Genomic DNA, 27,145 nt, shown 5'->3' on the forward strand with positions numbered 1-27,145 from the left:
GCCTGTTGCCAGAAAGACCTCCATAAGGAGCTGCAGCAATTAATGTTTCATTTCTGTGTCAAGTGTTAAAAATTTCCATCAGGCCAAAGTTTTCCCAAACATTTTATGTAATCCTACAGAGATCTGGAGCACCTAGAGGCTGTTTCCATAGGTCTGGCATGCTAACTTCTCTTTATTGGTCATAGGTAACTGACTTTTGTAGATTTGAGTAATAACTTTTCCTGTTTAGACTCCCTGAGGCTAAATCTAATGAGGCAAGCCTAAAGAAGGGATGAGAACAATGACAAGAGTGTCACAGAAAGTCTGACTAGTAAGCAAGTACAAGGAAGTCTTTGACATGAACACTTCCATATCGTTTTTTGTATAATCCAAGCATTTAAAAAGCATTGTTTTGTTGCTATTTCCATGGATATCTTTATTAATAACAATGTTAACATACAAAAATATAAAAAGTAATAATTTTAATGTACACAAAGGTATAAAGAAGAAATATTTTGAAGAAGGTTAATGAGTACCACTTAAAGTACATACTTATTCATCTGTGGTATGACCTTCATTTATATGCTAAGGTTGTCCCAATAAAAATCTTAATGGCATTTGTCAATAAAATGGAATAAATATTACTGAAATTCATATAGAATCACAAAAGATCCCAAATAGTCAAAAAGCTATCCTGACTAAAAAGGGGAAAATGGTGGTATTACACTTTCATACTCCAAGCTATACTATAAAGCCATAATAACTAAAACGGCATTGTATTGGAACAAAAACAAACCAGAGACAAATATAATAGAATTGAGAGCTTGGGGTGGGGGGGAATCCACACATACATGGACAACTAATCTATGACAAAGGAGCAAAGATTTTACAAGGGAACAAGGAAAACCTCTTCAATAAATGGTACTGGGAAAATAGTATAGACATATTAAAAAATGAAACTAGACCAGTTATCTCATCCCATACACAAAAATCAATATAAATGAATAAAAGATATGAGTGTAGGACCTAAAATCATAAAGCACATGGAAGAAAACAGGCAAAACACTCCATGACATAAACTTCGTAAAGATTTTCATGGATTTGTCCCTAGCAGCTAAGAAGACAGAGAATGTAAACAACTGGAACTACATCAAACTGAGAAACTTCTGTACAATGAAAGAGAAAGTAATCTAAAAAAAAAGAGGCACCCTACTGAATGGGAGAAAGTATTTGCACACTCTACATCTGACAAGTGACTGATATTGAAGAGCTTCAACAACTCATACAACGCAACAAAAAGAAAAAAAAAACTCATCAAAAAATAGAGAGAAGAACTAAATAGTCACTTCTCCAAAGGATACACAGATGGCAAATAGGCATAAAAAAAAGCATTCAGTACCCTTTATCATCAGGGAAATGTAAATCAAAACTACATTGGGATACCATCTCACACCTGTGAGAATACTCCATGTTTAAAAAAACAAAACATGGGCCTCCCCGGTGGCGCAGCGGTTGAGCGCTGGGTTACGAAGCTGCCCGCGCCCTCTGCTGCGCCGGTTCGATCCCCGGCTGCTCCCCGGCCACCTGAGGAGGGTCCCAATGGCGCGCAGACCTCTCCTGCCGCCCGCTGCTCCCCTCAGCAGTGTACTTTGGTCCTTCTGCCTGCTCTGCTCCCCGCTCTGGCTCTGGTGAATTCTCTCACCCTCCCGCACTTCTGACTGTACCCAGTGCATGTGTAAACAGAACAAACAAACAAAAACAAATAAATAAAGAAATAAACATGCCTCTATAAAAACAAAACAAAACAGTAACAACAAATGCTGGTGAGGTTGCAGAGAAAAAGGAATCCTCTTACACCACTGGCAAGACTATAGACTGGGTCAGCTCCTATGGAAGTGCACCATTTCCCAAAAACACTAAAAATTGGATTTATAATACAATCCAGCAATTCATATGAAGATGTGGTATATATGCACAATGGAATACTACCCTGCAATCAAAAAAAGGTAAACTCATATCATTCGAGGCAACATGAATGGATCTGGAAGACATTATGCTAAGTGAAATAAGCCAGAAGGAAAAAGATAAATATTGGATGGTGTCATTGATATGTTGAATATAGAGAAAACAGAGAAAGGCTCAGACAGACAAACTTTCCTTGAAAGGCTCAGACAGACAAACATCCCTTGAAAGCTGACAATAGATCCGAGGCATCCAAGAGGGGAGCGGGAAAGGGAAGGGGAGGGATGAGCATAGTGATGGAGAGAGCACAATGGAATATGGTGGAGGGCTCTGGGTGCTTTGATGGAGGGAGAGCTACAGTGGTCAAACCTGATGAGAGAAATCCTATATTGTCAAAATATTAATAAGGATGTAAAACAACGGTATTTCACTAAACAAAAAAAATACGAATGTTGTACAACATACTCAGTTCCTCAATATTGTTGTAGAAAAAGGTCCTTATTTAGGATATGTGTGTGGCAGGAGGTTTTGAAGGTGACAGCTGTCATTCACAACTCATATCTATAGCTCACTCGTCTATGAATAGACACCAACATCCAAATCAACAGCACTCACTTGTGTCTATGTTTCCACATTATCTAAGATATCAGATAAAGGAGAATATGATACTCAGAGATTGGTGCCAAGAGAGTTAGTAAGACATGCATTTACTTTGTTTCTAGAATAGGAAAGGTGAGTCTAGCATAGTAACACTGGACATGGCACTCCATAAGCCAATCAAATCTCATGTTTCCAAGGCCTCCCAGGTGGTGCAGAGTGTTGAGCACAGTGCTGTGAAGCTGTCCGCAGCCTCTGCAGTGCAGGTTCGATTCCTGGCCGGTCAGGGCAAGACCCACATGGTGCAGCAGACCTCTTCTATCTCGTCCGCTGCTCTCCTCAGCAGTGCCTATTCTATTCCCCACTCTGTCTCTGGTGAATTCTCTCAGCCTCCTGCCCTCTGGCCTGTACCCTGGTTCTTGTATAAATAAATAAATCTTTAAAAAAAAAAAAACCCTCATGTTTCCAGAGGCCCTTCCACCACTCAGGGCTGGAGCCCATGGTCCCATAATACTTTTCAGAAACTCTAGTTCCACAAAAAAAAAAAAAAAAAAGAAATGCAGCAGTGGGTCTGAACTTAGAAATTACTCCTAAAGATGTAGAAATTCTAATAAATCCACTGTTGTAAGAAATCAAAACTTGATGCTTTTTAAAAGAAAATAAACTCACTAAAATATTTGAACTCCATATCTTTTGACTATATCTTACACCATCTGAGGTAAGTTAAAAGTACGACAAACTGTAAGTTAAAAGTATGACTACCCAGAGGCCTCCCTGGTGGCACAAGTGGTTAAGTCTCAGCACTATGAAGCAATCTGCAGCTACTGAAGCACGAGTCTGATCCCCAGCCAGGGAGCTCCCTACATGGCGCAGCAGACCTCTCCTATCTCTCCTGCTGCTCCCCTCAGCAGTGTATTTCAGTCAATCCACCTGTTCTGTTCCTCACTCTGTTTCTGGTGAATCTTCTCATCCCCCGCACCCCTGGTTTGTACCCCAGTTCTTGTATACATAAATAAATTTTAAAAAAAAGTAGGATGTCTTGTTAGAGTTCACTGCTCCAGTCCCTTTGTTGGACAAATACTGATATTAAACTATTTTCAGAGCTATCCAGTGCCAATAATAATAACAAAATTAACATGGATTGACTATATGCCAGACACTGATTTAGGAATATTGCATACACTGTCTCTAATTCTGAAAATAATCTTGCAAGGTAGCTATCTATTATTATTCTTATTTCACAAAAGAGAAAAGAGATGCTAAAATGCATATTTCATTTCATCATTTCATATGGCTTGTGTGATGAAGGAGATCTCAGGAAGTCCCAAGCTCATGCCCCTACCACTACTACCTTCTTAACTTGTCAGTGAAAAACTTGGGGCTGGGGAGGGAAATGACAGGGGTATTGGCATGGGCTGTTTAGTAGAGGGTGAGTGAAACATGCACACATATCAAAGAGCAAAATTGAAACCCAATATTAAAATGAAAATAAAAATAGAATTTTGGAATAAAAGAATATCTGCCCTGGAAATTGCATGCTGTACCAATACATACCTCACACAGCTAATGATCCATGGCAGTGCAACAACTGAGACAAATCTCCTTTTACATGTCACCAGAGTTTCTGTTCTACTATCAGTTTCTCTCCCCACTTCAATACTGCTTAATTCTCCATCAAAAACTCAAGTCAGGGCCTCCCCTAGTGGCACAGGGGTTGAGCGCTGGGCTGCGAAGCTGCCTGCAACCTCTGCAGCACTGGTTCGATCAAGGGTCCCACATGGCGAGCAGACCTCTCCTGCCATGCCTGCTGCTCCCCTCAGCAGTATATTTCGTCTGCCTGCCTGTTCTGTTCCCCGCTCTGGCTCTGGTGAATTCTCTCACCCTCCCACGCTTCTGACTGTATCCAGTGCTTGTATGAATAAATAAATATAAAAAAAAAAACAACTCCAAGTCAGTATCTCAGATACTCAAGCTAGAGAAGAGAGAATCCCATTACCCAGAGACTTTGTACAAATTGAAACATACCACTTATCTGCTCATTAGGAGCATCAAAGAAGAGGTGTTCACAAACATGAATCTATCAGAGATTTAACATTTACTCTTTGAAGTGTTATTTTTTTTTTGTATTAATAGTCACAGTTACAAGTCAAAAAGGTAATTTTTCTCTTAAAAATACTTGAGCATAATTTTAGTTTTATTATGTGCTGATTCATGGCCAACATTTATGAATGTCAGTTAAAATATGAAGTTGGAAAGTGCTGATGCTCCACTTTCAGGTACCCCATAGATTTTCAGGGTTTTTGATGGCTTCTAAAGTTTGTTTCTTTCATCATTTCAGTTGCCACTTCTGAATAGCTGTTAATACATCATGCTTTAATAATTCCCTCTTCTGAATTTTTATAAACTTGCTCTAAGTATTTGAATCTTCTAATGGAAAGGTAATGAGTAGGCAGGATCATAAGAAACATCTAAATATGATCATATACCCCCTACTATAAAGGAAGATAAAAAGTATCATAGTTCTCTCATGTTCAAATACATGTGTCTGGGGCCTCCCCAGTGGCGCAGCGGTTGAGTGCTGGGTTGCGAAGCTGCCCACAGCCTCCGAGGCGCCGGTTCGATCCCCGGCTGCTCCCCGGCCACCAGAGGGAGGGTCCCACATGGCGCGCAGACCTCTCCTGCCGCCCGCTGCTCCCCTCAGCAGTGTACTTCGGTCCTTCTGCCTGTTCTGCTCCCCGCTCTGGATCTGGTGAATTCTCTCACCCTCCTGCACTTCTGACTGTACCCAGTGCATGTATAAACAAGCAAACAAACAAACAAATGAAAAATAAATAAATAAAACATGCCTCTATTAAAAAAATTAAAAAAAAATTCAAATACATGTGTCTGAGAAAACTGACGCTAACCCAGAGGGTCCATAGAATAGGTAGATGTAGGGTAAGTGGTTTTCAGGTTTTTCTGTACTGCCTCCTTTGAGATTGCCCTGCCTGATGGGGCACCTGCAGTTGTTACATTGTTGCAAGCTGTCTTATTTACTTCTGAGGGTCATGGGAGAGGTATTGAAATAGTCAGGGAGAAAAGCAGAAGCAGCAACAGGGAGAAGTGGAGAAAGAAGCCAGAGAGCCCCAGCGTGAAGACTTGCTGGGGGCTTGGAGGCCTACCAGCCTCCTGACACCCCTGGCACCCCTACCTGCCATGTACCTGGTTGCCACACTACATGTAAAGCTCAATAAAAGCCTGAGAAACCCACCAAGGGCACCAGGACTCTCCTTTACTCCAGTCTGCCCAATCATAGATAACCTGCTCCTTGGCCATCCTACCGCCACAGTAGGTATTGAGTATATGAATTGTAAGCATTAAAATACTAATTTAGCCTACCTCAAAACCATTTGGTTTATTCTAGATTATTTTCTGTTAATGTTACATTATTAAGATGGCTGAATATTAAGTAAAATGTTATTCAGTCAATAGAGCTGAAACTCTTTCTCTACATTAGAGAAATCAAACACTCAATTCTTTGAGGGATGTTTCTGAACACAGAAACAATCACTTGACTTGGAAAATTTATCAACCTATATATAGTATTTTGAATTCTCAATAATTATACATTATTAAATTACCATATTCTAAACTAGCATTCTTCTACAAACCTATGAAAAAATGCTGTACTTATAGCTATGTCATGGAACAAGCCCTGAGAAAACACTTCATATCAAATTCCTAAAGCAAATAATAAACCCAAGTAGGAAGATAGAGCTTATCAAGCTCAAAGAAAACCCATTATTAAAAATCCTTTAGCTCTGAACGTAAGGACAGCATTAGATTTCTAAACTGTTGGGTTTAAAATTCTCTTTATAGGGCCTCCCCTGGTGGCACAGCGGTTGAGCGCTGGGCTGTGAAGCTGCCTGCAGCCTCTGCAGTGCCGGTTCGATCCCCGGCTGCTCCCCGGCCACCAGAGGGAGGGTCCCACATGGCACGCAGACCTCTTCTGCCGCCCGCTGCTCCCCTCAGCAGTGTACTTTGGTCTTTCTGCCTGCTATGCTCCCCGCTCTGGCTCTGGTGAATTCTCTCACCCACCAGCGATTCTGACTAAACCCAGTGCTTATATAAATAAATAAATAAAATAAAATAAAAATTTTCAAAAAAAAAATTCTCTTTATATTGTAGTTATCTACATGGACTTCTGCAAATAAAGACAAGATCTGACATGCTGACAGTGCTGTAAAGGAAGACCTTCGAATGTGCCACCGTGGCTGCCACAATGGTTGTCTAACACTGAATTGCATAGGCTCCTTTTAACACCATAACATAAGGCATAGCAACTAAAACCAGTCATTTCTGAATTCATTATTTTCCACAGCAAAATCAAGAGCATCAGAAGAAATAGTGAATAATTTCAGAGAAAGGACATGATTTGGTACCCAAATGACTCATTTGGCTCTAGTATGTTTTGTTTGTTTGATGCCAAGAAAGATACTTCACTTCTCTGAGCTTCAGTTTTCTCATCTATCAAGCAAAAGAGGTAATACCTTTCAGCAAAGTCAAGTGTGGATTAAAAATAAGTAGTTTATGCTTTCAAAATCTTAGGAAAGTTCTTCTTAATATTGTGATAAAAAGGTCAAGGAATTCTTTCAGGAGATGAACATTTTAGGTGTCAAAAACAAATACCAAACAACATGCCAACCAACAATGTACAAGGTTCTGAATATTCCATATGCTGGTGCACATTTGGTAGTATAGGTAATTTTAATTTTAAACATACTGGTGGACGTGCAGCAGATTTTCATTGTGGTTCCATTTGGATTACCCTTACAACTAATGTTTTGGCTGGTCATTTGCATATAATCTCATAAATTATTTGTCATCTATTAATGTTGAAACTATATGCTGAACTATCTGTTGTAGTAATTTATTCATTGAATATTCATTCAAAATTTAAAAAAAACTAAAAATAAAAAGCCAGATAGTAAATAAATAACAAAACAAACATAAAAAAACCCACTTTAATAAAATTATTATATAAACAAGGAATAGAAATGAATTTCTTCAGTATGATAAAGAACATCTATAAAGTACCCACAGCTAACATATTTATAAATTATTTTCCCTAAATACCAGAGCAAGACAAGAATGTCTGCTCTTGTCACCTATATTCAATATTACACTGAATATTCTAGTCTAGACAAATGGGCAAGAAAATGAAACAAAATGCATCCAGATTTGAGAGGAAGAATTAAAACTCTCTACAAATGGAATGATCTTGTTTATAGAAAATAGTAACAAGACACTACAAAGTTATTATGTGTTCAGCAAGACTTCAGACTACAAAATCAATGAATAAAAATTTATTATATTTTCATACATTAGCAATGATCAATGCAAAAATGAAATTAAGAAAACATTACAATTCATAATAGTGTCATAAATAAGAAAACAGTTTGGAATAAATTTAACAAAACAAGTGTACAACTTGTACTCTGGAAACCATAAAATACTGTGGAAAGAAATTATGAAGAGCTGACTGAAAGAAAAAATATCGGCACACAGACCTCTCCTGCCGTGCCTGCTGCTCCCCTCAGCAGTGTATTTCGTCAGTCTGCCTGTTCTGCTCCCTGCTCTGGTGAATTCTCTCACGCTCCCACACTTCTGACTGTACCCAGTGCTTGTGTAAATAAATAAATAAATGTTAAAAAAAAAAGAAAAAAATATCTGTGGAATCAGAACTCAATATTGTTAAGATGGAAATATTCCCAAAAATTAATCTATAGATTCAAAATACCAAGTGGTTCTTTTGTGGAAATTGATAAGGTGATCCTAAAAGTTATGTAAAAATGGAGGTCCCTAAGACAAATACCAGATGCTTGTACTTACATATGGAATATGGAGAAACAAAACAAAGGGTCAGATAGAACAAAATCATAAACAAATCCTAGAAGTGTGATTAAAGAACTGAAGGTGCTAATAGGGGAAGGCAAGGGTGGAAAGCAGGATATGGAGAGAACAAGTAGACTAAGGGGGGACTATGTGTGTGCCTTTAGTGGATGTGGTAACACACACCTGAAGGGGTGCTCCTATACCTCTGAATCATGTACAGTGTTGTCAACCAACGATCCCTCAATGAAAAAAAAAATAATATATATATATATATATGAAAAAAAGGGAAAATAACACCCAAAACAATCTTGAAAAAGAAAAACAAATTTTAAGATTCATACTTCTCAATTTCAAACTAACTATAAAACTACAGTAGTTGAGAGTGTGAGGCACTAGCATTAAGGATTGCCATATAGATCAATGGAAACGAACTGAAGTCTAATATAATCCTGTACATTTAAATTCAGTTGTATTTTATTGATGGTAAATGGCAATTAAATAAGAATACACAGCACTTTATAACAGACACTTGGACATCCATATACGCTATAGACAAAAATTGCCTCAAAATGGCTTGTAGACATAAATGTAAGAGCTAAAACGATAAAAGGGTTAGAATAGGAGTAAAGTTTTGTGAATCTTTGTTACATGCAGTCTTCTTAGATCTAATACCAACAGCAGTAGTGACAACAAAAAGATGAATTAGACTTCATCAAAACTTAAAATGTGGGTGCCTCACTGGTGGTGCAGTGGGTTGAGTGCAATGCAGAGCTGTGAAGCTGTCCGCAGCCCTTGCAGCCCGGGTTTGATTCCTGGCCAGCCAGGGAGATACCCACATGGTGCACAGGCCTCTCCTGCCTCGCCCGCTGCTCCCCTCAGCAGTGCTTTTGGTCTCTCTTCCTGTTTTCTTCCTTTTGGTCTCTCTTCCCTACTCTGACTCTGGTGAATCCTCTTACCCTCCTGTGCCTCTGGCCTGTACCCCAGCTATTGTATAAATAAAAAAAATAAACCTTTAAAAAAAATTACAATGTGCTTCAATGACACTATTAAAAAATAGACAATCCACAGAATAGTACAAAATATTTGCAAATCAAATATTTAATAAGCTATTAGTATCAAATTACATAAAGAACTCTCACAATCAAAAATTTAAAAATTTAAAAAAATTAAAAAAGGTAAAGGAGGGCCTCCCCGGTGGCGCAGCGGTTGAGAGCTGGGCTGCGAAGCTGCCTGCAGCCTCTGCAGTGCGGTTCGATCCCCTGTTGCTCCCCAGCCACTAGAGGAGGGTCCCACATGGTGCGCAGACCTCTCCTGCCACCCCTTCCCTCGGCAGTGTATCTCATCAGTCTACCTGTTCTGTTTCCCACTCTGTCTCTGGTGAATCCTCTCACCCTCCTGCACATCTGACCTGCACCCCAGCTATTGTATAAATAAAATAAATCTTTAAAAAAATAGTTCTCTAATTCTAGATACAATTTAAGACCCTACACTATGTAATTTTTCATAATTTTCCTAAAACTCTATTGTCTGTTAATGTCCTGTCTTTTCATTCTACAAGGGAACACGGAGGATGGTATGAAAATCTTGACGGAACAAATAAAAATTGTACCCAGTCTTTGGAATGACAATAATTCTCAAAGTCATCCTGAGTGTCATTCCCCAGCAATAGGTTAGCCCTGTGGCTGGCAGGCTCATGGGAACTCTGGAAATACTGAGAGAACAGACACAACAAAAATTGTATGACTGGGTTGGATATTTCTAAGTGCATGTTTTGGATATTTAGGTGGTCTGCATAAAAATGAGGTCAGACAATGAATTGTGGAGTAAAAAATAAGGGATGAAATAGCTTCAAGATTAAAGGGGAGGAGATTTATAGGGCCATTAAAGAGTGACTTAATGCATATTGTATTAATTGATTTCAATTATACCAAATGATTCCAACTATGGGTAATATGAAGCAGCCTGGGAGAACATGCTAAAACAATTAACACTTTAAAAGAGAATCTCCTCTGCTTTGAGGAATGTCTGCGTTTATTGATTTCCCATAAAAGCGAAAAATCACTTTCAAAATCTAGAGAGCCATATAAGAAAACATTTATTTATGTATTTATTTATTTTTTGTGGGACCCTCGCTGGTGGCCGGGGATCGAACTGGCGCTGCAGAGGCTGCGGGCAGCCTCACAACCAGCGCTCATCCGCTGCACCACCAGGGGAGGCCCAAGAAAACATTTAAATGTTTTTAAATAAAAAGGTGTGTGTAGGGCCTCCCCGGTGGCGCAGCGGTTGAGCGCTGGGTTGCGAAGCTGCCCGCGGCCTCTGCGGCGCCGGTTCGATCCCCGGCTGCTCCCCGACCACCGGCGGAGGATCCCACATGGCGCGCAGACCTCTCCTGCCGCCCGCTGCTCCCCTCAGCAGTGTACTTCGGTCCTTCTGCCTGCTCTGCTCCCTGCTCTGGCTCTGGTGAATTCTCTCACCCTCCCATGCTTCTGACTGTACCCAGTGCATGTATAAACAAAACAAACAAATAAAATTAATAAATAAAATATGCCTCTATAAAAAAAAATTTAAAAAAAGGTGTGTGTAGTTCCCACTCCTTAAAAAAATGGCCTTATGTTAATAAGAATATAAACATATCTTGTTAATATAACATTCCTAGAGCAGCAGTTCCTGCAGTCAGAGAGCAAAATGTCTCTTTTAAAGAGCTTCAAGATATCTGCTTATAGAGCCTTTAAGAGTGTAGTAGTTGATGGAGATATCCAATATATAACTGCAATTAAAAAAAATTAATTAATTCAATTTAAAAAATAGTTGTATCTGGCATCCTAGAAACATTCCAATTCCACTCCGCACACTCTTCTGGAGAAAGAACCCTAACAAAGAAAATAGCTAAACTTCTTGACTGTTTTTAATGTTCTTCCTCATCAATTCATCACTTCTTTCTTGAAGGGCCTATCCTTTTCTTTCCTCTTTCCATTTATCATACAATTACTAATTACCAAGTGACATGTTAACATTTGCTATACATCTTCTCATGTAAATCTCAATACATCCTATTACATGCATAAACTTACAGAGATTAAGCAAACTACTAGAGCCACATAGCTGGTCAGTGGCAGATCATATTTTAATATAAATCTTACTTGATTCTAAATGTTGTATACATAACTATTACAAAATAGTGCAGCTTCTATCTTTGAAAATCTACCTTAAGGCACTGCATTCTGGAAATTCAGGCATTTTGATAGACCATTATTATAGCATGTATCACCCGTTATAATTCTTATTTATATATGTATTTTTACTGCTATCTCTTGAATAATCTGCGGGTCAGTTACAACTAATAAAATGTGTTCTGTAAATACTCTCGAATGAGTCAGTGAAAGTTGATATATTCACAGTGCAGTGTTTTAATTTGCAAATGTTTATGTGATTTTTGAAAATATTCCACATATTTACTTATAAATGAATATTATAAAATGTGTATGTAGATACAACAATATTCATAATAAACTCCATAATGGCAGGGGCTTGACTTTAAGCTTAGCTTTTATAAGCTCCTGTCATTGCATTATTTTTTAATTTATAGCAAATAAGGGTGTGCAAACATGCAGAGCAATTATTCTAAAACAAACCATGTGTATTTATGTATCCAATGTCTAATCAATGAAAATCTCAAATTACAGCTATTTCCAATAATGTCTAATAGCTAGGGGTTGTGTTTGAGGACATTCCTTAATGCGATCAAATCCCTGCATAGGCCATTGCCACACTAATTGCTCCAAAGACATGCATTGAAATGTATCATCCTCTTAAGCTTCTATAGATGGTCAAGGCTAATTTTCTTTATTTTCAACTATCAAGAATTTATTCTTAGACTAGTTCACTCCACATTCAGAAACCTGCCTGTTTCCACTTGAGACCCAGAACCTGTGGGTACCTTCTCATTTGTTTACAAGTGGGAGGGGGAGAGGTAACCATTGTGTTCATAGTTGTGATCTTGCAAACCAAAGAGTAAAATAACCCAATTAGGGCCTCCCCAGTGGCGCAGTGGTTGAGCGCTGGGTTGCAAAGCTGCCCACAGCCTCTGCAGCGCCGGTTCGATCCCCGGTTGCTCCCCGGTCACCGGAGGAGGATCCCACATGGCGTGCAGACCTCTCCTGCCACCCGCTGCTCCCCTCAGCAGTGTACTTCGGTCCTTCTGCCTGCTCTGCTCCCCGCTCTGGCTCTGGTGAATTCTCTCACCCTCCCGCGCTTCTGACTGTACCAATGCTTGTATAAATAAATAAAAAATAAATAAATAAATCTTAAAAACAAAACAAAACAAAAAAATAACCCAATGAAGTTTGAAGCAAGGTGAGAAGGGTATCATTCCAGTGCTTAATGTATGTCTACAATGGGAGATAAATAAACAGTAAAGTTGACACACTTCTCACAAGGGAAGATACTTCACTTATAGCTGTTCAGAAAATATAATCATGTTCCTGTTTCTTATATAATTGCTGCGGTAACAGCTCTATTCAGCTTGAACTTCAATCTGTACATTATAGTTCTAAGAAGAAAAATCTTTTGAAACACTTCACATTATTACAGAAGCATGGAGTGCCAAATAAATAAGAGCATCCAGGAAGAGACTGAGCAAACAGTAAGAAAAGTGACTTTCAAAGCAATATGTAACAGGTGACAGGTATTTGGAAAGCAATTTAAAAAGAGAAAGCAACTTTCTTAGGAAAGTCAAGGATAAAAGTTCTATACTTGAACCTGAGACAAATGCACACACACATAACAAGACTTTTTTGAATAAAGTAATAAAGGCCAATTATAAGGATACAATCATCCAGAGCATAACATCAAGGAAAAAGTATGGGGTAATCAGGAGAGGTATGAAGAAAAATTTGAATTGGAAAATGTACCAAGATAAGACTATCCATTTCTTATGAATAAAACTATTTATTTATAACTAGCTTCAGTCCATGAAGGATGGAGACAGACAGGACATTCTCAAGCACATCAAATTAATATTTTCTCTATTTCCTGGGGGAGGAGAAAATGGAAAATTAATACCAGAACTACCTTACATATTATATGTAGTTTTTGTTATATAAATATATTTATGCTAATTATGTAAACTATCCATGTTTCTCATGCTTTAATGTACATTTAGTTATTATAAATTATTTTGGTAATTTTGATGAACTTAATTGTTCTATTTAATGATATTTTTGGAATCAATAGACTATTACAGATTATCAAATTCCCAGTATTCTGAGTACATAGTATGATACTTCTACCCATTCCATTAGCTCTAGTGGGAGTTCCATAAATGTTGCTGATCAGGCTTTATTTCTTTTCTTTTTGGTTTCAAATAACTCAAATAACATTAAACTCCACAAAAAAAAAATAAATAACAGAAAAAGTGATATATTGGTTATTAGGTTTTTGAGATAATTTTACAGAAGCAAAAAGAAATTTGAGTCGGTAAAAACCTCAGAAGCGTAGATACACAACAGCTCTAGGAATTACAGCAACTAAGATTCATGGAATTTTGCTCAGAGTATTGTCATTTGAAGATCCATTGATGATCCATTGATGACTGCCTGATTAACAATGCTCCAGTACAAATTCTATACTCCCAGGAAAGAGAATTCAGATGACCCAGCTAGGATGAGAACACTAGCCCTGGATCAGTCAGTAAGGCCAGAGGCAGACTCACAGAGCTGAAGCGTGGCACTGGGGTAGCTTTGTATGTGAGGGTTACTCTCAAAGAAAGCAGAATCATTATGGGTTGTACAACTCCTCTAGAAAGTTTCTGCTTCTCTGGAAGATGTAATTATTTTTAAAGTAAATGACAAAGAAAATCCATGAAGCAAGCTGATCTCACTTCTGTGATAAATGCAAGAAGAAATATCTATTTTCTGAAGCTTTCACTTGACTACAAGAGCAGAGAATCAGACTTTAATGTTGGCATTTCTGACCTGTGATATTCAGGAATGATGTTCTACACAGTCATCTATTTAGTTTTGAATATGCTACAAAAGGGAGACCAAACCTGGGATTCCTATATCCTAAGGGGCCCAACTCAAAGATAAAAATGCAGGATTGATATTTTTAATAATACAAAAGACAGAATTCTAATAATGGATTTACTTGCAATAAGATTGCACAAAATGTCAAATTTCTTTTATTTTGGCCTGAAATTATCAGTGTGGTAGAAAATCAGTCCCTAATCAAATTTTTTATTGGTGTTGTACATGGAGGTGCTTGATGAAATGGGAACACAATCTTATTCATGTCTGTATATCTAGAAACTGGAACATTACTTGATTGAGTTGAAATACTAAATTTTTTCTAGTTTGAAAACAAAATTCCCCAAAATATCATCGTTGGTACTCCAGAAGAGAGAATGTACAAAAAAAAAATCCTTGAAGGTGATAGATAGAAATCTATCATTGAAGAAGGTAACACTATTATAAATATTGTTCTTTACCAACATATATAAGAGATGTTAAGCAAGTTACTAAAGAGGAAATTAACAGATTGAAGTGTCATTCATTGGACCTGCATTCTGAGTTCCCAGCATGTACCAGGAATTTATCAGGTATGGGTATATTAGGACCCTGAAAAGCACATGATCTTCTGGGAGAAATAGACACCGATTTGTAATCGTGAGATGGTGTCATCAGGGAGACACTAAAAGAAGTGATGGATAAAGAAATAGAATTATTAAAACTCATTCCTTCTCTGGCATCAGCAGAGTCCCTAAGCATGTACTCCCCTCTGACCATCTGCTCACAAAAGTGTGACATTTTTAATCTCCAAGTCTCTGGCAAGCCTAGGCAGCCTCTGCACTGCAGGAATGTCTTCAAAATTTAACATCATCATCTCTCCTTCACTGAAGGTGAGTCTACCTATCTTTCCACAGACAAACAAGGACTCTCTTCCAGGATCTGAGTAAAAAGTGGACTCCCCCGATCTAGTGCCCTACGACACAGTCATGTCATGTTCAAACAGTCCCTCTGCATCTTTCAACAGCTTTCGACAGTTGCATCTTTCAACAGCAATAAATGAGGACATTTAAGTCATTCTACATGCATGGCCTATACATTGCCTGTACATTGCCTGTAAGGTAGGTCAAATGAGAAGAATGACTACAAAGTAAATTTCAAAGTTCTTGTCCCCATCATACTCAAATTATTTCATGACGAACTATCAGCTGCAGGCCACAGAGCTCCCAGAGGAAACATTGCCATTTCCACCAGGCAATAATTACATGACAGAATATCATACAAATCAGTCATTTTGCTTACTAACTTCAGAGTACAGTGGAGTAGAAAGTTTGGATATCTAGGATCTATTCTAGTTCAGGTTTAGAACTGATGCATTACTCTCACTCTCTTTGCATTTAAATCTTCCATTTATAACACAGGAATAATGACACCAATATATAGACACTATTATTTAAACCAGAAAAACTTGAGAAATACAAGTTCTGGGTATGCATCACTATTATACAGTGAACAAAACAATCACAAAAGAAGCCACTCTTTTCTGAAGCATCTAAAATCAAGTATTGCTGAATACACAGCTGGTGAGAAAAATTTATGTACAAATAGATCCGTTTTAATATCTATTCAAATATAAATCATCAAAATCCACTTAGAAAAATCCTTTGCAAATTATGCGAATTCCAAAAACTGCATGGAATTGCTAATCACAGATATTTATTGCAACGCAAAGCATTCTGAAGAGACATTCCATCTTCTTTCAAAAGGTTTGCTCTGTTCCAGAATTTCAGAGTGTTCTAGGCCATGCCAACAAGGTTATCTCCAAATATACAAATAATTTTTCTTTAATCTGACCAATCATGGAATAATTAAACTTACAGTACAGTGATGGACAGGCATCCAAGCAGGGGCTTCCACCGAACAATTCTGAGCTGGACATTTGCCTTGGTTTTGCTGCAAATAAGTAAAAATGATGTTATATTCTATATTTTATGTATAGCAATATATACCAGTTGACATGTTTATCATCAATGTGTTTATTACATATTTACAGGTATAGGAGATGCCAATGAGAATTTTTTTTCTTTCTTGGTGCAGTACCTCAGAAAACTAGGCATTCAATTTCTAGGTATTTAATGAAATTATTCTTTGCTTTTTGTTTTACCCGAAATGTTAGGTTTTTGGCATCAGAGATCTTCAGCAGCTGGTCTTTCAAATCCCAGCAGGGATGATCTGAGAATTCTCCCAATCCAGACTCAGCACTGACCTCCTCTCCTCCAGATTTGCAGACACCACCAACACTTGTTGAACCCCCATGAGATTACTTGAGTCAAGCAAAAAATGTATTTACTTGTTCCCTTTTCCAGATTGTAAATTAGTGGTAATGATTCTCTCTAGGGCATTTCATAGCACCCCAGAATGTAGAATTGTACTGGGAAAGATCTTAGAGGCTTTTCTTGTCACATCAGAACTGAAGTGCAAAGAAATGGAATTATTTGCCCAAGAAGCCAGTGATTTGATATTCTAAACTATTTTCAAGAAACTCCTTTTTACATAAGAAATTTACCTCCAGCTAACCTATATTTTTGTTGTTGTTGTAACTCTTACACTTTCACTCCTAATCGGCCTTTTAGAAAGAATAAAGAGTTCCCCTTTAATGAACAAGTCTGCTCCATACCTATAAGGAAAGCAGATTAGTAGTGAAAGTGAAGGTGATCGTAATCGTAATAAAACACCATTTTTTTTGTTATTATTCAATTCAGTTATAATATAGATAAACTAAAATAATGTGCATAATCATGAAAACCACAGCTGTGATTTACTGGATTGCAAAACATGCCAGACATTGTTCTGCACCCATTACATTATCACTAGGCATCTCAACAAATATAATAAAAGTATTAGTGTGTCCATTCTAGAGGAGAGAAAACAGAGACTCAGGCGGTTAAACAACTTGCCTAAATGTCACTCTATAAAAAAGCAGAATATGTGGGATTGCAGCAAGAACCTGTCTGACTCTGCTACCCATGCCTGCTCCTTCAATGAGAAACTTCCTGTTGTTTCCATTTTGTTATAGATCTCTATCAATTAGGATTAAGGAATATCAACTAATATAATACCATCTTACCAATGAACCTAACATTGTTGACTTGACTTGACTCATAATAATGAATACAGTACATGTAATATGTTTAAAATTCTCATTTGTGATTTGTAAACTTTTTAGAGCAACTTCACCTAGGTGATCTATTTTTAAGTTGTGACTAAATTCTGAACTGTTAATTGAGTGATCAATGGTCACCATAAAAATAAACGTAGGCCATCAATCTCCATGCACAGGTTTTTTGTGTAAATTAAAATATGATACAAAGTACCAACAGGGTACATAGTGTGCCCTGGCCTGGTGGCATACAACTACAATTTTAAGTTACGCTCAGCCACATGTTTGCTGCCATGAGAAATCCTGAATCTTGATAAAACTAATTCTGTTTTGACAGATGAGGATTTTCTTGCTGCAATCCCACATATTCTGCTTTTTTATACAGTGACTTTTAGGCAAGTTGTTTAACCACCTAAGTGTCTGTTTTCTCTCCTTTAGAATGGACACACTAATACTTTTATTATATTTGTTGAGGTGTCTATCCTACATCTGTCAAAACAGAATCAGTATGTTGCCTGAATCATAGGAATGTTATCAAACAGGCGATACAGATTCACCTTAGATCTCTATCATAATTTGCAAGGCTGCTACCAATGAGACACAAAAAGTAACATTATAATAGTCTCTTACTGGTAGCTTAAGACCAATAAATATAATTTATCTACTTGTGAGGCTAGGCCTTTTAAAATGTGACAGCATTATTGTTTTTCTAATTATAATTCATAAAAATACTAATTTTAACAGTCAGAAATTTCTCCTTCGTTACAATTCATATTATTACTGATAGTAATAAAAGTTCGTTTATACCTAGATATTGTATATCCTTATGGAACACATGGTAAAGAGGCAAAAATCTAACAAATGAGATGTGCTTGAGTGGAAGAATATAAATACCATAAAAGTGATGGAGGTCATAAATAGGGGGTGTTTGGACTTATATCGAGACATAGCAAACGGTAAGGAAAACTGGAAATCTGTGTGAGGCTTTATCTTACCCCATTATTTTCTGAGTTTTAGATACTAAGTTCTTCCCACTAGAGTTCTGATAAAGCAGATTAACAATATGATTACACAGAAGCAGACAAACAAAAAGGTCCACTGAAGATAGATACCATATGCACATAAATTATTTTTAACCCATAGTGTGAGAATAGAAAAAATTATATTGCAATAGAAATTAGGATTTTGGATTTCAATGTAATTTGAGGACAGTGACGTAACATTCTAAACCTTAGTTCTCATGTGTAAATGAAAGGGTTGTTTAGATACATCATTCAATGTAGGGAGAAGGAATGCCAAATTCATAGAGATTTGAATCTTTTCCCAAATCTCATATTTCTCCCAATAATTTAATATAGCTCCCTCTTCCATGGGGGTGTACCTTCAGTTGAGAGGACCTATCATTCTGATCAACAATTACCATAAGATATGGTTATTCTTCTGTGAGCTTGGCTGGTAGCACAGGATGAGAACTCTGGACCAGCTGGTCTCTCTAGAGTCTTCAACTCAAGTGTGGTTATTGAAAACCCTAACCACAGGTTTTACCTACCCCTTCACTCACTTCCAAAGAAGATCAGACTTTACATGGGCCAAGGGAACTGCAACAGAGGTGGTACAAAGGAATTAAAAACTCTGATTTTTCCCCAAATTTTCATTCTTCGTAAGTATCTTTTCATTCTAAAAGTTAAAGTGAGCATTATTTGTGTGATAGAATTTGGGGGTGCTCCCTATTTGTCATATATCCAGCCCTTAGAAGGCCCGCTAGAACCATTATGAATATTAGGGGAAAGGACACGTTCAAGTCTTCCTTTAGGTTAATTTTTAAACCCAAAATTAGGGAAGAACTTTAGAATCTTCATAAGGTCAGCATTATTCTCCAAGAAAGTAAGATTTAAGATATAATTTGGTGACAAATTTCTTTAAAGACAGAGTTTTCCCTTCCCTTTTCTCTCTCTCAAGGATAACAAGGTAGCTACACCAGGTGATCAGTGTAGAAATCCTTCCATCCTGGTTATCTAAGATGTAGATTATTAATATGTGACATAATCAGGATTCAGAGATCTGCAATGCTAACCCTGGAAAACATGGGTTATCTACAGAGACAAGTCATCAGTGGGTTCTGGTGTTTTAAAAATAGGGTGTTTAGACAGATTCATGTTTCTAAATCTCTTATTTCCCAGGTTGTATTTTTCTGATTTTAACATCTTGATATATTTTATTCCAGAATATCCTGAGCAACTGACCCAAATATGCTGGACAATTGTACCATATGCTTATGTAACCATGTAACTTTAAAGTATTTGAACAAGTGATGATAAATATTTGACAAAGAAAACTCTAAAGATTTTCTTCTTGACCCATCCTATCCCCAGAAACAGTAGAAATATTTTGTGTGTATCAGAGGTTTGTATCTCTTAGAGTGTTTTAGAGCTTATAAAGTACTTAAATAGACATTTAGTTTTTTAATCTGCAGAACAAATTTGTGTGTGGCAGTGCAAGAACTGACTTACCCAAATAAAACACTGACCTAAATGTTTCATTCAAAATAGCATATTCTTCAAAGGATCAAAAAAAGAGACAAACCTTGCAAGCTGACCATAGATTTGAGACAAACAGCAAGGGAAGGGAGCAGGACGGACAAGGTCAAAAGAGGGGAGGTACAAGATCACAAGGGACAGTGGTGATGGTTCTGGGGCGATGAGGTGGTGGGAGATTTATGGAGACTACACCTGAGGGGAGAAATGAAATATTGTACAAAAATGAACAACAATGTAAGAAAATTTAAAAAAAAAATTTAACCAACTAAAAAAAAAAAAATCTTGTGAGAATAGGCCCTTAAATTGCACTCCTTTGACCTTGTCTCTTCTAGTATGTGTATCTAGCCCCCTAAAACTTACATACCGTGTGGTTAAGCAATGTTACCTCAGTAAACATAATACAAATAAATATAGTTTAAAAAAATACTAACACGATTCATTCATTTAGGGGTCTAAAACATTCACTGAGAAATTACTATGTGTCTGCTATTTTATTAGTAATGGAGATATAATCAAGATTCAGTCTCTTTCTAAAGAAATTCTAACTATAAAGAAAAAGATGCAATTATAAGGCAACATTATTATATGGTAGAAATAAAATGTGATGTGAGAAGATAAAATAAAATTCATCTAACCCCTTAGGGTAAGAGTATGAGATGATGAAAGATCACGGAAAATTATGCAGAGGTCAAAGGCAAAGTAAGAGATCACTGACTGGGTTAATGAGGAAGAGCTTTACAGAGCTGATACTTCAGTGTTCCAGAAAAGCAGTCAGGCAGGGAAAGGATATGAAAGGAGACTCCAAGGCTAATGGGATACCACGCACCACCATTTGATATTCTTTTGGTAATGAAGCATCATTGTTTTATATATTTCTTTTGACAGTATAGGATTTCTTTTTCCTCAGGTGTGGTCACTGTAGCTCTCCCACCAACAAAGTACCCATAGTCCTCCACCATAGTCCACTGAGCTCTCACCCTTTCCATTTGATATTCTGAATCAGATGTTTCTTGGCTTTGGTAGGGAAACTTTTAGATTCTGGACCTCAGAAATCTAAAGATTGTGGAGGGAAAATTATCTATGTACACAAAGAGCTGACTGCAGCCTTTCCCCTCAATTTGTCAGATGAATAAACAACAAGGTATTAAAAAATGAGTCCTAATAGATAGCATATCTGGAGGCATTCAGTCCCAATCCTGTAAAAACACTCCTGAGTTTAGTCCCTGTAAAAGCACTTACGGTGTCTTTCTTATCCCATCTGAAACCCAGATGTTTGACAGATGAAGAAACAGAGGGGTGAAAGTAAGTGGCTTTTTATATGGCAGCACTATAATGCAATATGTATGCAAATAACATATGGTCTGTAAAGTATTTTATAATGTAATTAGTATTTATATTTAATGTATTAATATTAGAAACACTAATATTTGATTTAATTCTTGCTGTTCAAATTATTAGAAAACACCCATTTTATATCTACTACAATATATATAGTCCAATACACAAAGAGTTAAGTAAATGTTTTAAGAATTGAAAAATGTTATGCATATACATATATAGTATGCTGTGTGTGTGTGTATATTTATCCCTATGTAAATTCACACACACACACACACACACACACACACACACACACACACACACACTGGAATATAACTCAGACAAGGAAAAGAATGAAATCTGACCATTGCAACCACATGGGTAGACCCTGAAGGCAATGTGCTAAATAAAATTAGTCAGACACGGAGACAAATATTTCATGATTTTGCTTATATCTAAAAAAAAATATAAGGTGACTCCCTGGTGGCACAGGAGTTAAAGACAGGGCATCAAGCTATTGCCAGCCACTGCAGCACAAGTTTGATCCCCGCCCAGGGGATCACTTATGTGATATTTTATGAAAGAGTTAAAAATATTTTCTTCGCATTGCTAACCACATGGCACAGCAGACCTCTCCTGTCTCGCCCGCTGCTTCCCTCAGTAGTGTTTTCAGTCAATCTGCCTGTTCTGCTCCCCACTCTGTCTCTGGTGAATCCTTTCACCCCCCACACCTCTGACCTGCACCCAGCTCTTATATGCATAAATAAACAAATCTTAAAAAAAATAAAAAAAAAAACACTAAACTAAACTAAAATCCAAAGAGACAGAAACCAGAGGGGAAGAGAGCTGGGAGAAGGTTGGCAAAATGAGTGAAGGGAATCAAGAGGTCACTTGCCATCACAAAATAAATAAGTGAAAGACATGTGGCTTGTAGACTATAATCAATAATAATAAAATATGGTAAAGTGACACATAATAAGAAAATATGGTAAAGTGACACTTGTAAAAGAATAGCACAGGCAGAGCTACACGCACAAGATGCTATGTTGGAAAGACGGTGTAAAATACCAACATATGATAACAATGAGATCCCACCAGGGGTTCTATAATCTTAAAAGAAAATTGCCAAAACCACTTTCAGATCTCTGAATCCTTATCTATAATAAGGCTATACAAGGTCTGATAGAGATATATAAAAGGTAGGGATTTTCCTGGAGAGGGACTTAAAGGGAGGTGGGTCTCACTTTTCACCCGACTTTAATGAACAAGAGCCTGGGATAACTTCTTTAGATCTTGGAGGCCAGTACACTGGGATTTGATTCCCACCCAAAACTTTGACATAGCATGGCAAAATTGCCAACCCTTGTATTTACTCAAATAAATAATTTATACACAAATTACTGAGGCGCTTACCTCAGGCCAGTCTGCACTTTCAGAGTATGCCAAGGCAAAAGAGCCATCCTGGAGCCATTGTAATAACTGCTAAGACAACCCTGTGTGTGTTATTACAGCCAATGTGCCCTACATGTTCAAAGCATCAATCACAGATGCAAAACATACTCAAAGCTAGTATTAACTATTTTCATTCTACATTGAACATAATGCCTCATATTTCTCAATATATGATTTACTCTCTTCCTGGGTTTATCCATCTTGTCTCTTTTTATTTTCTCAGTTTTTAAAGGTGTTTAAAATAAATTGACCTAATTCATTTCTGAAGAAATCCTTAGTAAGTAGGTAGCCATCCTGGATAGTCTTACATTTGGCTACTCCATAATAAGGAAAGTACTGCTTACCCATTTTTCATAGAGTGATTTTTTTTTTTCAGTAGACAGTGATAGTAGTACTGAGTCATGCTCATGTTTTCAGAAATTTCTTGTGACTTCAGGCAGGATTTTGCCCAGGTTAGCAACTGCAATCTGTAACTGACTTGTGCACTAATGGATTAAATACTCTAGTTGAAATCATATCCTAACCATCTGGCTACCTGGATTAATTCATTATTATAAGTGGGTGGGCTCTGAATTCTCAGACCACCCACATTTAAAAATATGTTAGACGTGAGAGCACTATTGTAACTTGTCATTTCATGGTGAGAAGCATCCTGGACTTGAACACAGAGGGACTTTTATAAATGAGTAATGAAATAATATGTATTGAGTGCCTATCAGACTATTAACTAATTATATCATCATATCAACCCCGACAGGTTATAGCGGAAAGTGTTTAATACTGTGAGAAATTTATTGGATCTGTCCATGATGCACAAAAGTAAAGAACTAATACAGCTTTAAGATGACTAAGTTTGGGAGTTATAGTTGACTCTACAATCTAGGATCGCATATTTTAAATATTTGTTCTAATAAATACTTCCAAGAAATATACGATGGTATTTTCGTTTTTCATGGAAACAAGTTCCAAAAATCCTTGACGCTCCAGAAACGCACAAAATTAAATTATTACTGTGCAGTGTTAGATACAATATAGTAATTAAAGCCTGAAAACACAAAATAAAAAACAAACAAAATACACAATCTCATAAATTACTTTAAATATTATTAACATTTACATACTGACTTAACAGGATGAGACAAGATAGACCACAATTCTACTTTCCTCCTTGCTAGGAAGAAATGTTGGATAGTATCTACTATGCTGTCAATGAATGAATAATCTTCATTGGTAGATCTTATCTACTATAAACTACAATCTCATAGAAAGATACAAGTACACAATTTCTAAAAAAAAAAATCTACTGTTTTTCTTTCTGACATATTCTAAAATTCCTCTGTAAAAAAATCATCTTGGATTAACAAATTAACAGTAAATAAAAAATATCTAAAATTTCAGGTCTGCAAAATAAAGTCCACCCTTTAAGGAAATAAATGCCATTCAGAAACCAGATTAAAACAAATTCACATCTCTTCTCACTGTTACCATAGAGACAAAGGGAAAAAAAAGTGAAGAGTTTTAGCCAACTTAATTTTCCTGAAATTTATAATTAACTACATGAAAAAGGGGACAATTACCATATTTCCAAAGAATAAGGTATTTTTAAAGTTGAACTTTTGGTAAGACATAATTATAACCTATTAAACATGCAGTTCATATCAATTTGTTCCTATAATAACCTTCTTGAATTCCAAAAAATACATATACATTGGACAGTGTTTTGTAAAATAGTACACACGGAAATGCCATCAGTTTAAATATATAGAGTTCTTGCTTATCAGAGGTTTTTCTTCGATGCTTAAAATTCTGAGAAAACTTATACAATAGAGGAGGAGGTGAATTGATATTATTTTCATATATGCTTTGTCTTCCTGGCATCTCAGAATGCATATTTTTGGACAAATGTTAATCAATGAAAAAATGTGCAGGCATTTGTAGATCAGGTGCCATTGCCTACATCAAACAGTCAGCCAGGAAGAACTAGCAATTAAACCTGTCCTCGATTTAAATAGCACTTCAGATTGCTGAGTAAATTATATGTACATTAATTCAGGACAGTTTTATTTTAAAGGACTAGCAAAAAAGCACTGTTGCTTAAAAGTCTAAGAGATTCACAACAAAGACCAAGGAGAGAGATTTTGCTAAAAATATACATTTTAATTTATGGTTTGTTGAATGAATGATTTTCAAATACTTTTTATCAGCAAGAATATCTAGAATTCCTCTCCACATTTTCTAATTAAAAATTGAAAATGAATAATTTATTTGTGTGGACTATCATAAATACAGCATGATAAATTACACATCTTTTATGTAAAAACATGAAATAAAAAGTAGACAAATTCTTTTTTAAAAAATATATTTTTTGAATTGTGTTTCATGTAACAACCTAAATTCCTGCTGGTACAGATAATAAATACTATGATTCATATCTGAAAATTTGTCCTTTAGATAAGTTTTTTTGAAATATGAATAAATAGTCTTCAGAGAGAATCACTATTCTGACTATATTGCCACTTGAATGAATGGTATAGTTGATTATTCTGAGGCATTTCTGTCTAGGGTTCTCAGAATAATTGTAAGGAAACATTTGAAAGTGCCTAAAAATTTTAACTCAGATTTCAACGATAGAATACAAAACATCTATTCAGGGTCCTTTGGCATAACATTAGTGTCATCTGTGGCTAGTTGAACAAATTCCAAGTAATAATCTTCATTATAGTTTTTCTGTAAGTTCCTTTCATAGGTTACTTGTGATAAAACTACTCAATGGTTCTAATGCACGTTGTTCTCTAAAATGCAAAGCAAGGGGCCTCCCTGGTGGCACAAGGGGTTAAGAATCAGCACTATGAAGCAATCCGCAACTACTGCAGCATGAGTTCCATCCCTGGCCAGGGAGGTGACCCACAAGGTGCAGCAGACCTCTCCTGTCTCGCCTGGTACTCCCCTCAGCAGTGTATTTCAGTAAAGCAGCCAGTTCTGTTCCCCGCTCTGTCTCCGTTGAATCCGCTCACCCCCTAAACCTCTGGCCTGTACCCCAGTTCTTGTATGCATAAATATTTTAAAAAATAAAATGTAAAGCAATATAAAAAAGAAGTAAAGTGCTATGAACTTACATATCCTTACCAAACAAGTTTGTATTCTCAAGGCTAAATGTAACATAATGCATCCTGCTTGGGAAAACAAAACAAAAAAGTCACTTTTAAATTTTTTAATGTTTTTAAGATAGTATGTAGTATGTAGTAAAAAATTACTGTAACCTGATAGTATATTATGATAAGCATATTCACATTATAAAGTCAAAAAATTTCCCCCTAAAATGAGGCTTACCATTATAACTATAGAAAATCTCTGAGAAGTTAAACAAACATGAGCGGGCATTCTCTTTTCAAACTGAAAACTCAATCTAATTGCTTTGGATTTTGTAACATAAAAATATACAATTGACTTATAAGTGTTTTTATATTTGAATTTTAGATGTTTATATGATAATCTTTACAAATTGGGTTATCATAGATATGATACTTGCTAATTTTCTTGGCATGTATGAAGACTTTTATCTTTTTTTTGGACCATTTCTCTTACATTAAAATGACATTTCAAGAGTCACTTCAGGTCTAGCAACTATTCAAAGTTAAGTATACCAATTGCCTGTCTGCCAACTGGATTGTCTATACATGAAATACATTTTATATATTTTGTATATAAATATATACTCTTATATATTTTAGATATATTTGATAAATATTCATTGTGAAGAACACATTATACACACAAGCACTTATGTGTATATATGTGTGTATATACATACATGTATGTATATGCATGTAAGTTGCAAGAATGATGCATTCTATCTACTCAGTCATTTACTTTCAATAATCTAGAATCTATTGAAATATCTTTTAAAAGAGTCAATCTACATTTATACAATACTTGTCAAACAATACACATCATTGGCTATAAATATGATTAAGAATAGTTTCTATGTCTTCAAAGAGTTCACATTTAGTAAGAGATAGGCACACGTTAAAATCAATTACACAGGCCTCCCCTGGTGGTGCAGCGGTTTGACAGTTGTGAAGCTGTCCGCAGCCTCTACAGCACAGGTTCGATTCCCGGCCGGCCAGGGCGATTCCCACATGGTACAGCAGACCTCTCCTGTCTCGCCCGCTGTTCCCCTCAGCAGTGTATTTCAGTCATCTGTCTGTTCTGCTCCCTGCTCTGTCTCTGGTGAATCCTCTCACCCTCCCGCACATCTGGCC

At 36.6% G+C, this 27,145-nt stretch overlaps 1 protein-coding gene across 3 annotated transcripts in view; it reads right to left on the minus strand.

Moving 5' to 3' along the window:
• Positions 1 to 27,145, minus strand: part of DLG2 (discs large MAGUK scaffold protein 2) — a gene marked incomplete at both ends in the record, with an annotated part of 1,956,162 nt that overhangs the window by 1,562,048 nt on the left and 366,969 nt on the right. For all 3 annotated transcript variants that reach the window (XM_084247148.1, XM_084247146.1, XM_084247145.1), the window contains one exon: positions 16,293 to 16,367. In XM_084247148.1, coding sequence (XP_084103274.1) covers positions 16,293 to 16,367 — 75 coding nt within the window. The remainder of the gene's footprint in view (positions 1 to 16,292; positions 16,368 to 27,145) is intronic.

The sequence above is a fragment of the Talpa europaea genome (genome assembly GCF_964194135.1).
Source record: "Talpa europaea genome assembly, chromosome: 1".
Lineage (NCBI taxonomy): Eukaryota > Metazoa > Chordata > Mammalia > Eulipotyphla > Talpidae > Talpa > Talpa europaea.